We start from the raw sequence: 14,935 nt of genomic DNA on the forward strand, positions 1-14,935 counted from the left end.
AAAGCATATTCCTGGCATAGTGCCAGGTGTTACAACCTGGTATATTTTTCCCTCCCAAATGTGCATGCACTTGCTTGCTTTCTTAGAGGGGTGAAGCGATATTCTGTCCTTTTTCTATTCAAATATAATTCTGTTCGGCGCCTGATTTACAAACACCATTGATAAGCAGTCTGCACGTACTGAAGCACACCTCTCGCTTCATTATTCCTCCTCTAGCTGCCTGGGCCTCCATCCAAATGTTCCCCAAAGTCAGAAGCACTTCGCTAGCTTCCACGGAAGCTGCTAAATATGAAACTAAAGGAGTAAAGATAATTTGTGAATTCAGAAGTAAAGGAAAGGGAATAATTGTGAAAACTTTCACAAAAATTGTGACTGGAGTGGAACCCCGGTCAAGGGCCACAGCCCTATTTGGCCGTTCCTCTGTTTTCTCCTACCCCATCTCATATTCTCCTCCCCTCAAACAAGTGTCATGTTGGCTTTTCTTCCCTTTACCATTTTACCTGAAATTCCACCAAAGCAGATATTTATTTGGGTTAACAACCAACCTCTTTTAGAAAAGCATCCCCTCGTAGAGGATTAAGGAGGTATCTGTTATTGACATCTTGTTAGAAAGTGGATCACGTAGATTATTTTCAGTGTAATACCTAACTGAGATCAGCTATGTTAAAGGCATGAAATTTTCTAAGGAGAGGACCAGTAGGCATTTCTGGAATACAGGATACACTAGAATTTGGTGGGCTGGAGGGGGCATTCACAGTGAGGTTTTTAGAACATGTAAGGACTTTGAGTATCTTTTAAAAGAGGCTATAAGGGGTGAAAGAAGAGAAGAGCGAGAATTCGGACAAACTTGCTCTTTCAAAATGTTGCATGGGGGTCCGGACCGGTGACCGAGTGGTTAAGTTGGCGTGCTCCGCTTCGGCAGCCCAGGGTTTCCACGGTTCAGATCCTGGGCGCGGACATGGCACCACTCATCAGGCCATGTTGAGGCGGCGTCCCACATGCCACAACTAGAAGCACCCACAACTAAAATATGCAACTATGTACTGAGGGGATTTGGGGAGAAAAAGCAAAAAAAAAAAAAAGAAGAAGATTGGCAACAGTTGTTAGCTCAGGTGCCAATCTTAAAAAAAAAATGTTGCAAGGGGCTGGCCTTGCTCCCATGAAATGGTGAGAAAACATTTTCATCCACCTCTACTAAATAGCAGTGCCCTGCTAAGTAAGGTTTTGAGGACTGCATATTACAACGGTAAATTATATCTACCAAACATCCCATTTTTGCATCTGGTAAATCTTTATCAAGGAGGTAAGTGAAAGACATGATATGACCTGATAAGGGTAGAATTCTGATAAATACATCACCATTCCCAACTAATATTAAATCACATTTTCACATCTAGAACAGGATAAAGAGATTAGATAACAAGTTTGCTGACATCTACAGAACATCATTCACCTACAAGTTAATCCGTTATTGATGAGAAGTTCTATCACCCACAAATCAAGAGAGAACAGCAAAGGCACTAACGGAAGCCCACTGAATACACTAATTCAGATGTTCAATTCTTCTATGCCAGAATAGTATGCTGTGCCTCACTACCCCTCTCCTTCCAAAATTACATCTTCACTGTACTTAAAGTCTTGTAGAATCATGCTTATCCCAGAAGTAAGGAGAGGGGAGTTGATGGGCAAGGGGACAGGCAGGGTACTGAGACAACAGCCCTAAGGCAGCACTACCTTCCTGGTCTCTACTGGCTCCTCCAGTCCTGAGGGGTCACAGCTCTGGCTAGTAGAGGTCATGTTAGTCCACTGAGCAAAATATGTTTCTATTCCATACCAGCACACGTGACAGAAAATAAGAAAGCCAGTCAATCGATTTTTAATAAGAATTTGAAATTCTCTTTACTGTTATTTTGAAAATAAATTAGAATCAATTAAGCAGCTGTTTGGACATTATGAGGTCTCATCCTTTTACAGAGAGATTAGGTCTGCCTTATATCCACAGTACTTATAACACAAGGTTCTTATAATCATGGTGATGGCAAAAATTTTAACATGACTCTAATTGTAACTATGTAGATCATCATAAAAATTTTCACAGGGATACGTTGTTTGCAATGATTTTTTTAAAGCCATTTAGCCTATGAGAACACATGATTCTTGACTTATCTCATTTCAAGGACTCTATCTGGAAAATCAAACCCAGTCTCTATCCTCATCTTCCCTTTAACTGTGATTTCTTATATGTGATTTCTTATTGTTGAGTTTAAGAGATTTTAAAAACATATATATTCAGGATATAAGTCTTTTATTAGATATGTGGCTTGCAAATAGCTTCTTTGAGTCTGTAGCTTGTGGTTTCATTTTCTTTTTCTTTTTTTTTTTTGAGGAAGATTAGCCCTGAGCTAACATCTGCTGCCAGTCCTCCTCTTTTTTGCAGAGGAAGACTGGCCCTGAGCTAACATCTGTGCCCATCTTCCTCTACTTTATATGTGGGACACCTGCCACAGCATGGCTTGACAAGTGGTGCATAGGTCCGCAACCAGGATCTGAACCGGCAAACCCCAGGCCGCCAAAGCAGAATGTGTGAACTTAACCACTGCGCCACCAGGCCGGCTCCTGTGGTTTCATTTTCTTAATGGTATCATTCAGAGAACAAAAGTTCTTAATTTTGGTGAAATCAAATTTTTCCCTTTATGGATGATGCTTTTTATGTTGTATCTAACAGTTACTGCAGCTTTATAGTAAGTCTCAAAATCAACTAGGGTTAATCCTCCAACTTTGTTCTTTTTCAAAATTATTTAGTTATTACAGCTCCTTTGCCTTTCCATATAAATTTTTGACTCAGCTTTAAATTTCTACCAAAAAGAAATCCTGCTGGGATTTTTATTGTAATTTCACTGAATCTACAGATCAGTTTGTGGAGAACTGACAAGTTAATAATACTGAGTTGTTTAATCCATGAACATGGTATATCTCTCCTTTTATTTAGGTCTACTTTGATTTCTTTTATTAACTTTTTCTATTTTTCAGCATACAAATCTTGCACATTTTATAAGATTTAGATTTAAACAGTTCTTTTTTTTGTGCTATTCTAAATGATACTCAAGTTTCAAATTCCAATTAATCATTGTTGGTATATAAACATAATATATAAATACACTTGACTTTTGTGTATGAACTCCCCTTTAACCTACTAGCAACAAAAGGAGAGAAAGAAAAGAAAGCATTCAGTGAACGTGTTGGAGCTACAGAGAAAGGAAATCACATTTATAAAGTCTCGCCTACTAGGAGTGAGAAAAGTTAGAATATCTTCAAAACAGACCATATGATTTTTAGATTGTCATATTTTAAACTCACAAATAATAACACGTGTGTTTTATAATTTCTGTGCATTATTAAATGTGGGAACTAGTGAATATTAATCTAATCAGTTATATTAAGTTCTGAAACATTTCATACCTTTCCGAGCACGGTCAGCTGCTGAACTAAAAGATGAGCACTTTCTGTCTTTCCAGCACCACTTTCTCCGGAAATTACAATGCACTGCACAATGAGAAAGGAAAATCCTAAGAAGACTTTATCCTCACAAAATTCAGCTGACGCAAGAAACTAAGTGGGGAGTTTCCAAGACTGTGAGACTCTCTTTACCTGATCTGAGTTGTATGTTACCATAGACTGGTACCCTATGTCAGCCATTGCAAAGATGTGAGGAGGATTGGCAGTTCTCTCTGCACCAATATATAGTTTGGAATGCTAAAAATGAAAAAGAACACATTTTGTAGGGATTTTGTTTTTATTCTTGTTTAAACCCTTGTTTATTTACAGAAAGAGCTCTAATTTTTAAACCAAAACATAAATCAAAATACCACCCAGACATTACATACGTGTTACACACACATTCCACACACTTACATACTTGTACAAATCATGCACAGTTACGTAAAATAAAAGCCTGACATAATACATCCCAGAAACGTGATATAACATAGTATGATATAATAGCACTCTGGAAGTGGTATTTAAGAGGACTCTTTTTTAGAAGTGCATAGCAAGTCTAAAGTAGAACTTGAGGTTTCAAAAATACTATTATTTCTTTAAAGACATTTTATAACTAAGATAATCAGGAAGCATTTTTTTGACTCTTCTTCGGATATAATAATGTCTGACATATGATCGCTTCTTTCCTTTCACATTATTTCACATACATTCTCTCATTTCATTTGTTGTAGATCACATAGTTAATTGATGGCAGAATGTGCACCAAAGCCCAGAACGTCTGAAACTTAGGCCAAGATTCATAAATTTACCATTATTTTTGTAAATTGTAAGGTGATAGAGGATGATAGAATTATATATTTTTCATACATAAAAATAAAACTAGCAGGCACAGCATTAAATAATTTGGAGTATACTAATAGCGAGAAGAGAATGGGCCCCATCAAAAATGAAAAACAGCCTAGTTTAATTCCACAATACTAGTCTATATTTAAACCTTAGGGGTTGAATAACAGATAATTATATACTTATATTCATAAAACACACATTATCTGATATTAAAAACCAATCAATATATCAAGTAGAATTTTTAAACTCATAATGACAAGCTTTACAGCCATTAAATATATATTACCTATATAAACAATGTAATTGTCCTTTTGACTCTCCCATACTTGGTTCAGAGGTAGACATTAAGTATAGGCATCTGTTTATTGATATGATGCATATTACCAATAACTGGAAGTAATTAACACTCTGCAACATACTTTCAGAAAAAGGAAGACCACAAACTGCATCCAGATGGATTCATCTTCTATTTTTTATAATGTTTTAACAATATTCTTTATGTTTTAACAATAATTATTTATTGTTTTAACAATAATTATTTAACTGTTTATTCAAGGTATTGAATAAAATTTCTTTAGCATCATTTAAATTAATTTAACTATCTGAAGAGCATAACTATTCGTACAAAGTAAGAGAACTCAAGCCACACCACATACCTCTGTAGAATAAAGACCCAAACTTTGAAAAGGGTTAAGAGCAATGAGTATATCTCCCACATAGATATAAATCTGATCTCTGGAATAACACTTCTCAAGTTGCTCCGAGACTGTATTCTATAATAAAATAAAAATAATTTCTTTTACTTAAAAAATCATTTATGGTCAATTACTATTTAAAAAGTAAACCATAATAAATGAAACATCTGGAATCTGGACCAAGGGTCACAAAGAAATAGACATACTGACAGTAAGGAGTGTAGCATCCCGTCAGCAACTACCCCTTCATGTGACAAGCTTTTCCCTGTGTTTTGAGAGCCACAGAGGGACGTCATGGTTACCTGTGTTTTCCAAAGGGCACATTATATGTTACAGGGATTTTATCTGTATAAATAAGTAAATGCAGTAGATGAAGTAAAGAACACTAGATAAAGGAAGGGAAGACACATGGAACGTGATGTTATTCCAAGTCGAGGGTATTCACTGGCTCTGTGCAATGCCCTAGCTCTTTGCTTAGACATTTGACTTGGAGGCAGAGTGAAAAGTTCAGAAAAGTAACTTTCATAGTTGATAAATCATTTGAGTACATGGAATCAATCTTAATAATGTCAGAAATCATCATTTATAGTACATGACACAAGAGAGAAGCCAAAGACCTAAGGCCAAAAAAAAAAAAGACAAAAAATAAAACACAGACAATAGAAAAAACACACCTCGTGTTTAATACATAGGTCAGCAATACAACTACAAAGCCTTCAAGCCCTGGAATTCAGATTATCGGAAAATCTGATACGTGATGATTCATAAAGGCGTTGGCAATCTCTGACTTGCAAACACTATTTGATTGCAAGATGTCTGATGTTTTTAAGAGAGATTATTTTGAGGAAGTGCTTGTGATGTTTATGCAACCTTAAATTTACCAAATGACTACTTCTTTTCAGAAAATATCTCCTGATTTGTTGCATTTCTGAGCAAAATGCTCAGGCATGTATCAGGAGTATTAAAAAATAAAAATCTGTTGATCAGGCAGGATAGTGATCCCAACCTTTTACTGAAAAGGAGCTATTTATTTCTCTAATGATCTGACTATCTGGAATAAAGGGGGATGAGGAGAAAGAAGGCTGAGAATATAATTTACTGGCTTGGATTTGTACCTTCACAAGAGATGTCTGAAATATTTCTGAGGTTATGGGATAAGGACTTTCAAGCAGAATTTAGTGCCCAAAAGGTTAGCTCTGTGAAAGCAGGGGCTCTGTGATCCCACAAGGGGGACCACTGACCGTGGTAACAGACAGGCTCTCAAGGTGTCTTAGAGGCTTGCAGGTATTGCCACTGAGTGTGGAACAGGACAGGAAAAAGAGGAAAAAGATGCCACACAGTGGTTGTAGGAAGCAGACTGGTTTTTGACCACAGTAAATCATCCCTTTGAGACTCCCAGAAAGAACTGGGGAGAAGAAGCGGTCGCCGACCTAAGCAACTCACACTCATGGGAACTCACACCTTTGTAATCTGAGTATCGAAAAAAGAAGAAAAAGGAGCCGGCCTGGTGGCATAGTGGTTAAGTTTGCACGCTTCACTTCATTGGGCTGGAGTTCACAAGTTTGATCCTGGGCACAGACATACCGCTCCTCAAGCCATGCTGTGGCGGCATCCCACACAGAAGAACTAGAAAGATTTACAACTAGGATATACAACTATGTACTGGGGCTTTGGGGAGAAAAAAACCAAAGAGGAAGATTGGCAACAGAGGTTAGCTCAGGCCCAATCTTCCTCACCACAAATGCCTGCGAAAAAAATGAAGAAGAAGAAAAAACTGACACCAGGCTGGAGAGATCTGGAAATTTGAGTTATACAGATTAACACTGAAGATAGGAGAGAGAATCATGAAGCATCACAGACACAGAAAGCATGAGATTTACAGATGCCATTCAAATAACCTCCTGCTCACATCACTTCTATAAATTTTTTTAAAAATCTAGAATAAGTTTAATTAAACTGAATTTCTTACCTCATCCAAAACTTCTAGGGTTGCTAAATCATCTACATCCTTCAGGCTGGAAACGAGAGATCTGCTGAAGTTACCTTTCTTGGTGTGAATACGTTCATGTCTGTGGAGCGAAACAAAAAGGAAAACCCTTTCTGATTTGAGAGCTTATTACTGATCACAGTGGAAGTAAGTTTCAGATACATGGAAGGCTGAAAAACTTCTACAATGCTGATTTACTAAATTTAATGATAACCATTTACGAGAAAATAGCCTAATGTAGTTGATCTGTTTGTTTTCTCCACACCTTTGGAAAGATGCAACATGTTAAACTGACTTCATGAATGATCAAAAGAGCTCATTATTTCTATCAAGAACCATCCTATACATAATTTGCTTTAAAGCTTCCTCTAAATTTCTACGTGTGATTTAATCTGTTACAAAGTGGTGAGTCAGAGAGATTTGAATTCATTTGATTTCCAATTTTGTCTGAGGTAGTTAAGCCATCGGTGGTCAAGGAATGATAATTTTAACATCATTATTCAGCAAAATTTAAGAGGAATACAAAATAAACCACACTGTGGATTTCCAAACAGTTAAATGTATGTAGAAAATTTATTTCAGGCACCAGGAAGTTTATTTTCAAAGTAAAACATTTCAGCAACTTTCAATAACAGCATAAAGACCTTGATTTGACATGAAGGCTGCAGAAATTGCTGAAGTAAACACAAGGGTTTGTTTCAACTTTTCTGGACATGAAATTATCATCCACTTTATTTTGAGCAGAACCGTATTTTCAATGTTTATTTTTAGACATACTTTAAAGTATTTGAATTTGTCCATTAGGGGAAGGAAAAAATAAATGATGAGGAGTAATACGAATCATACCACTTACTCAGTAAACTTTAACGGTTTCTCACTGCTTAGAGAATTGCCACTATTGATAAACTGTCCCCACCTCTACCCATGGCCAGCCCCTCCTTTTGTGCACCCGATTCCATCTCCTCTCACGTGTTCGAGGACATCACTCCTGCTGGCTCCTCTCTCACTCCTACATCACTCATTTTCCCCTCAGCTGTTACAGCGTCCATCTCAAAACAAACAAACACCCTTCCTGGACATCTGGTTTCCTCCATCTTAGGCTCCATTTCCTTGCTTTATAGTGAAAGCACTCAGAAGTATTATCTATACTTAATTTCTTTAATTTCTCTCCACCCATTAAGAAAACTCATTTCAATTAGGCTGTCATCTCCACACTTCATGGAAACAGCTTTCATTAAGGACATTCATGACCATCACATTGCTAAATCCAATGGTCAATTCTAAATCCTCATTTTACATAACCTATTGGCAACATCTGACAAACTCCTTGAATACATTTGTCTTGGGGTCCTACACACTTTTGATTCTCTTCCTTACCTCAGTGGCATCTCCATCCCGGTATCTTCTTCTGGTTCCTCCTCATCTTTCCCCATAATTGTCACATTTTGGAGCCTCCCAGACTTCAGTCATTAGAGCTATTTTCTTCTCTATCTACATCACTTCCTGATTTCATAGCTTTAAATACCACTCATGGACTGATTACTCTGTTGATCTCTAGACTTAAGTATCCAACGGCTTACTCAACACTTCACTTGGAAGTCTAGTAGGCAGACTTAACACATCCCAAACCATGAATACCCTAGCTCTAATCTGCTCCTGCCCCATGATCTCATCTCAGTAAATGGTGACTCCATTCTTCTTATCATTCAGGCAAGGAACCTTAAAGTGATCCTTGGCTCTTCTCTTTCTCTAACATCCCTCATGCAGTCTATATACAAATCCCATCAGCTCTATCATCAAATTACGTCTAGAACCAAAGATTTCTTACCACCATCACCTCCACCATATTTCATCTCGCAACCACAACAGCCTCCCAAGTGGTGTCCCTGTGCCACCTTTGTCTTCTCACGCTCTTCTCAACACAGCAATCAGAGTGATCTTTCAAAAAATATGTAAGATTTTTCCTTTGTTTTTGTTATTTTGTCTTCAGCCCCATCTGTGTGATGAAACTTTATTCACTTTTCTCAATCCACCTCAAATGCCACCTCTTTTAAACCCCTCAGCATAATTCCATCCATCCTTCAGGACAAATATCTTAGTTAACTAATTTCAGTCAATCATTTGTGTACTTATTCCCTTTTCTAGACTATAAAGTTCTTCAGGAAAGGGATATCTCTTCAGTATGGTGCTGGAACAACTGGACATCCACATGCAGGGGAAAAAAAAGAATCTAGACACTCAACTTACACCTTTCACAAAAACTAACTCAAAATGGATCACAGACTTAAATGTAAAATGCAAAAGTATAAAATTTCTAGAAAATAACATAGGAGAAAATCTAGATAACCTTGGGTTTGGAAATGAATTTTTACATACAACACTAAAAGCACCATGCCTGAAAAAAATTGGTAAGTTGGACTTCATTAAAATGAAAACTTCTGCTCTGCAAAAGACACTGTTAAGAGAAGATAAAGCGAAGCCATTGACTGGGAGAAAATATTTGCAAATCACATATCTGATAAAGAACTTGGATCTAATGATAGGAATGGTGTTTTATTCCTATTTGCGATTCTTAGATTCTTCCACAATAATTTTTATAGCACTTACAAAAATTTATAATTATGTACTTTTTTGTGTGGATAATTCAGTTAATATCTGAACCCCTAACTACAATGTAAGCTCCAAGATGCATGAGACTGTGTATCTTTAGTCCCCCATTGTATCCCAGGAACAAGCAGATTATTTAGAACATAGTAGGTCCTCAATAAATGTTAGCTGGATGAATGAGTGAATGCACATCCCCCACTATTTCAGGTGCAGGATTTGAACATAGTCTGTTTCCACATTTGCTGAGATCAACAAGTGTCATCTTACTTAACCCCCTATTTCCAAAGAGATTCATGCTATTTTTAAGAAAACTTCTTTCTAGAAATCCAGTTATCCATTTAGTTGAAGTGACGAGCCCTGAATTTTTCATCTGTTTTTATGGGCCCATTTGGCAGCTAACGGCTATTCCAGGAGAATGACAAAGAGCAGATGGTGAAGAAGAGGCGGATCAATATTTGGCTGGCCGGTACCCTCACGCTCCACTCCTGTGAATTCATCCTCCATGATGCTTTTGGTATTAGCGTCCAAAAATTCAGAAAAGATTTTGTTATCGTGATTATTAAAATCCTCTGATGGGGGCCAACCCAGTGTCGTAGTGGTTAAGTTTGCACGTTCTGCTTCAGCGGCCCAGGGTTCACTGATTCAGATCCTGGATGTGGACCTATGCACTGCTTGGCACGCCATGCTGTGGCAGGCGTCCCACATATAAAGTAGAGGAAGATGGACATGGATGTTAGCTCAGGGCCAGTCTTCCTCAGCAAAAAAGAGGAGGATTGGCAGCAGGTGTTAGCTCAGGGATAATCTTCCTCAAAAAAAAAAATTAAAATTAAAAAAAAAAAACCTCAGATGGCTCCCCATTTTCTACAGTTGACTTAAAAATTTCTTGGCATGGACTTCATGGACCTTCATAGTCCTGTTTCAAACAATCTTTCCAAAATCCATCACCCACCATCTCTGTACAGAACACTCCCCAATGTGCCAAGTATTTTCAAGTTTCTGTGCTTTTGCTCATTCTATTTTCTCTGCGTAGAATTATTTTCCTTCCATGTCTGGCAAAATTCTACTTATTATGCAAAGTCAGGCTCAAATATCACTCTCTCTATGAAGCCACTGCAGGACTTTTCAGAGCAAATGCACCGCTAATAGAGAAGCTTTCACATTTAATTAGGTACGTTCATCATTCCTGCCAGCCTAGGAGAAACTCGTGGACAGAAACCAAGGGTTATTCAGCTTTCTATGTCTGGGATCAAGGATACAAAGATGTAAAATACAATTGGTGGCCTGAATATTAAGAACTACCCAACCAGCCAGTGTGCAGAGAATAGCATCTTTTAGTGTGACCCATCCTATGTCTTTCCCTTTTAGTTCCCATCCCACCATTTCTGGCAAGCCTCTTAACAATAAGCCAGCTCAGGCACCAACACCTACCTGACCCACCATCTTTCTCACCTCTCACCACAATACACTTTTAATATCCACAGAATTCAATTCTGTGACTCAGGTTTAATGGAAAGTATTAAATCCAGCCTTTTATATGTACCCAAACATGGAGAGATTGTTGGGCTGCTATCTGATGGGGGAAAGGAGGGAGAGCATGTGTGGAGGCCCGGAAGCAGGAGAGAGCAGGCCATGTTCCCTGGACTCAGGGAAGGCCCTGCAGCTGAAGCAGCGGGAGGGACGGCGGTCCACGGTGAGGCTGGATGCTAGGCACCATGGGAAGCCAGTGAAATACTTTAATCAAAGGGTAGTGTGTGTGGAAGCAACAGAGTGGAGTAGTATATTCTGGTAGAGAAAAAGACACATTTTACTATAATCTAAAAGCATATCTTATCACTAAGTGATGACACCTGAGAAAAGTTAAAATTCTTGTAGTAAATACTTCACAATTTAGGGTCATATATTCTAAGAACATATTATATGACTAATGAGGCATTTCAAGTTAGTAGAGAAAGAAAACAATTCAATAAATTGTGCTAGAACCGCTAATTAAAAACTTAGGAATTGTGTACTTTATGTAAAAATAAATTCCACATGGGTTAAAAGACTTACAGATTTAAAAATGTAATCATAAGAGTTCTAGGAGAAAATGCAAAAGAATGGTCGTGTAATAATAGGGTACGGATGGAATTTACAAGTATGATAAGGTAGAAGAGAATGAAAAAATGAAATCAATTTGACACAATAATTTTAATAGAATAAAAACACAAGATAAAAGAGAAAGTGGGAGAAATATCTACAACATGTGGAGCTGGTCCAGTGGTGTAGGAGTTAAGTTCACGCACTCCACTTCGGCGGCCTAGGGTTCCCAGGTTCAGATCCCAGCCACAAACCTACACATCATCAAGCCATGCTGTGGTGGCATCTCACATACAAAACAGAGGAAGACTGGCACAGATGTTAGCTTGGACAATCTTCCTAAAGCAAAAAGAGGAAGACTGGCAACAGATATTGGCTCCAGGCCAATCTTCATCACCCAAAAAAAAGACAGAGAGAGAGAAAGTGGGAAAAATATCTGCAATATGTATGATGGACTAAGGACAAATGAGTTTAATATATAAAGAACTCTTGAAACTCAAGAAAAAGAACACTGAAAATAAGATGCCATAGGATATTATGATGGTCATCTTGTATCGAACACACAGATTTAGGCTTGTTTATTTTGATTTGGTAGATGAATTTTTTTCATGGGGGAAAAAACCCTTCTCTTCTACCACTATCTTCATTTCCTAAAAAACATGTTACCACCAAAAAACACTGGAAGCTAATAACCTTACCTAGATGGATGACATTAAAATAGCTGAATCATATGATTTCTGTTGCTTCTTCCAATCCCTGAATTCTTTAATCTGTTGACCGAATGGGTTTGATAAGTTTGTGTATTGAAACGTATATTACCTAGGGTATGGCTGACTGCTCCATTCTGAAGAGAACTGGAGTCATTTTCTATGACTTTGAAAAACTAGCTTTTATAAATTATATAGAATTTATCAGGGTAATTGTGAAGATGGCTCAGCCCTATTCTAGAACATGGTTCCATTATTAAGATCTCCCTCTAATTAAAGGGTAGAGAGGCTGAGGGATGTGGGGCACGGCCGAGCAGGAGCAATGATGGCCATAAAGTGTGGAAGGATTAGAGATTGACTCATAAATTATTAGCCACTGAACTAAATTCCAAGATGGTTAGATGGAAAAAGAATCAGAATGTTCTGATCAAACAACAAAAGATTTCATGAGGACAAATAAAATGGATTATTTCATGTAAAATGTTTAATTAGAATGAGCACGTGAAAATATCTAACATATCATAGCTACTATTATTTCAATCGTGGCTCTACCATTAACTAGCATGTGGCCTTGGGCAAGTAACAACTCTGCTTCCTCAGATACAAAATTGGAATAGTAATAGCTTATTTCATAAGGCTGTTGTGAGAGTAAATTACATAACACATGTAAACTGATTCATTCAGTGCCTGCTATGTTTAATAAATTTTTTATTGGTTTTACTTTTTATGGTCATGGAATTTATATTTTATGTTGAAATATAAAATAAATTTATTATTATTATTACTTTTATGGTCATGGGTTCAACCCTCATCTACTTTATATTCAATATTTACTTTTAATTTATATTTAATTATATTTTAAATTTATATTTAAATTTACTTGTCTTTGCTCTCTTCTTGTTCCACAGATGACCCCTCTACCTGCAACAAACAGGAATTGTAAATACATGACACCAGCTTCATGTAAACTGAGCAAGGAATGAGAAGGCTTCGAGCCCAGGCGTTGCTGATGAAGGATTCATGAACATCATTGCTGCTGAAGGATTTCATTGTAGTTATTATTAAATCCTACGTATACCCCGACAGTAGCATCTCAGCAGGAATTATGCATTACATCAGACATTTGGAAATGAGGCAAACACCTCTTTCTGTCTTTTTTTCTCCTCCTCATCCTCCTTGCAGTGTCCAAGACTGGTTCTACACGAAACAGAGCTGACACTTAGTTAGGAGCTGGAGGAACCTGGTGAAAGGGCACACGGTTGTCTAGCAACTCTCGGCTCCAGAACACTTCCCTTCCATCTCTCGCTGATTCAGCGTTGGGTGCTGCTCTCTGCCATGCCAATTTAGCAGGAGAAGCCCACTGGCCACCGGAATTGTCTACTTGTATTTCTCCCATATCTATTTCTGCATCACCAATTACTGCCAGACAGGGACATCCGCAGTAAGCTGCTCAGGAAAGTGTGGTCAGCATTGCTGTCACTTGTTTGGATCTTAAACATTATGGAGACAATGAAGCAGAAAAAAAAAAAGGAAGACAGTTATAGCTGTCACGACAAAGAAGCACTAGTGAATGACACACTTGTACTCTTTCAAGTGGCACAATGAGTTGCCTCAATAATATTGCCGTTTAGCTTTAAAATTAGCCTAACATTTAAAAAGATACACAATTAATACAGAATATCATAGAATGTAAGACCAAGAAGAAGAGTTAAATACAAGAGTCCAATTTCCTTTCATTTTATGAACTGTGAAAAGTGTGGTCAGCAAGTTTGTGATGTCCAACTTTGTGGCAAAACTCGACGAACCAGGTGATTAATATCTTTTTTACTTTGGTTATAAACAATTGAAATGCTCAAAGAAAGAGCATATATAGGTTTCAAGATAATTTTACACTTCCAAAATTTTCTTTTTGCCTTCATTTTATAGGACTGGTTTCCATTCTTGTTACTTTATCCAATATTTAATTTCGGTAAGACTTGGAGAAAGTGAAGTCAGAACCCTTCTGTAAGATTTTTGTCCTCTTGTGAAAAGTATAGCTTGTTAACCAGATTATATTTTTCATTTACTCTGTAATGATGGAGAGATATAGTTTCAGACTACAAATGTTTTCTTTCTGTGTTGTCAAAGGTCACAAATTCCCTTAGGGGGTTATTATAGCTTCAGCTGTATTTCAGTTCTACACACTGAAAAAAGAAACTACTGCTGTTCGATGTCAAATTTTTATCCTTACTATTCAGTTGTACTATTGTAATGCAACAGCTTTACTTGCTTTTACTTTGGTTAAATATCCTCTTGTAAATATCAAGCTCTATCTTCTAAAGGGATTCAAGACCACTGGGTAGTAATCTTTGGTTAAACATAAATCTCATCAATGGTTTTGTTTTGGTTTCCTTATCCATCTTTAAATTCCAGTAACAGTCACAACTGGCTGTACCAATGGGAGTGCAGGCTCTCACTGGTGTGCCCTGGAAGGCGAGTTTTTATTTATCTGCAGTTTGGTCCCTTTGGCCAAGTGTGTA

At 37.4% G+C, this 14,935-nt stretch overlaps 1 protein-coding gene across 20 annotated transcripts in view; it reads right to left on the reverse strand.

Annotated features, from left to right (window-relative positions):
- Nucleotides 1-14,935, reverse strand: part of MYO3A (myosin IIIA) — a 217,976-nt gene that overhangs the window by 118,525 nt on the left and 84,516 nt on the right. For all 20 annotated transcript variants that reach the window (XR_011499336.1, XR_011499334.1, XR_011499333.1 and 17 more), the window contains 4 exons: nt 7,009-7,108; nt 5,001-5,117; nt 3,649-3,753; nt 3,460-3,543 (listed from right to left, as the gene is read on the reverse strand). Coding sequence is in view for 16 of the 20 variants with exons in the window: in XM_070501364.1 (XP_070357465.1) it covers nt 3,460-3,543; nt 3,649-3,753; nt 5,001-5,117; nt 7,009-7,108 (406 nt within the window). In the remaining 4 variants the exon portion in view is untranslated. The remainder of the gene's footprint in view (nt 1-3,459; nt 3,544-3,648; nt 3,754-5,000; nt 5,118-7,008; nt 7,109-14,935) is intronic.

Source organism: Equus asinus, chromosome 29 (assembly GCF_041296235.1).
Source record: "Equus asinus isolate D_3611 breed Donkey chromosome 29, EquAss-T2T_v2, whole genome shotgun sequence".
Lineage (NCBI taxonomy): Eukaryota > Metazoa > Chordata > Mammalia > Perissodactyla > Equidae > Equus > Equus asinus.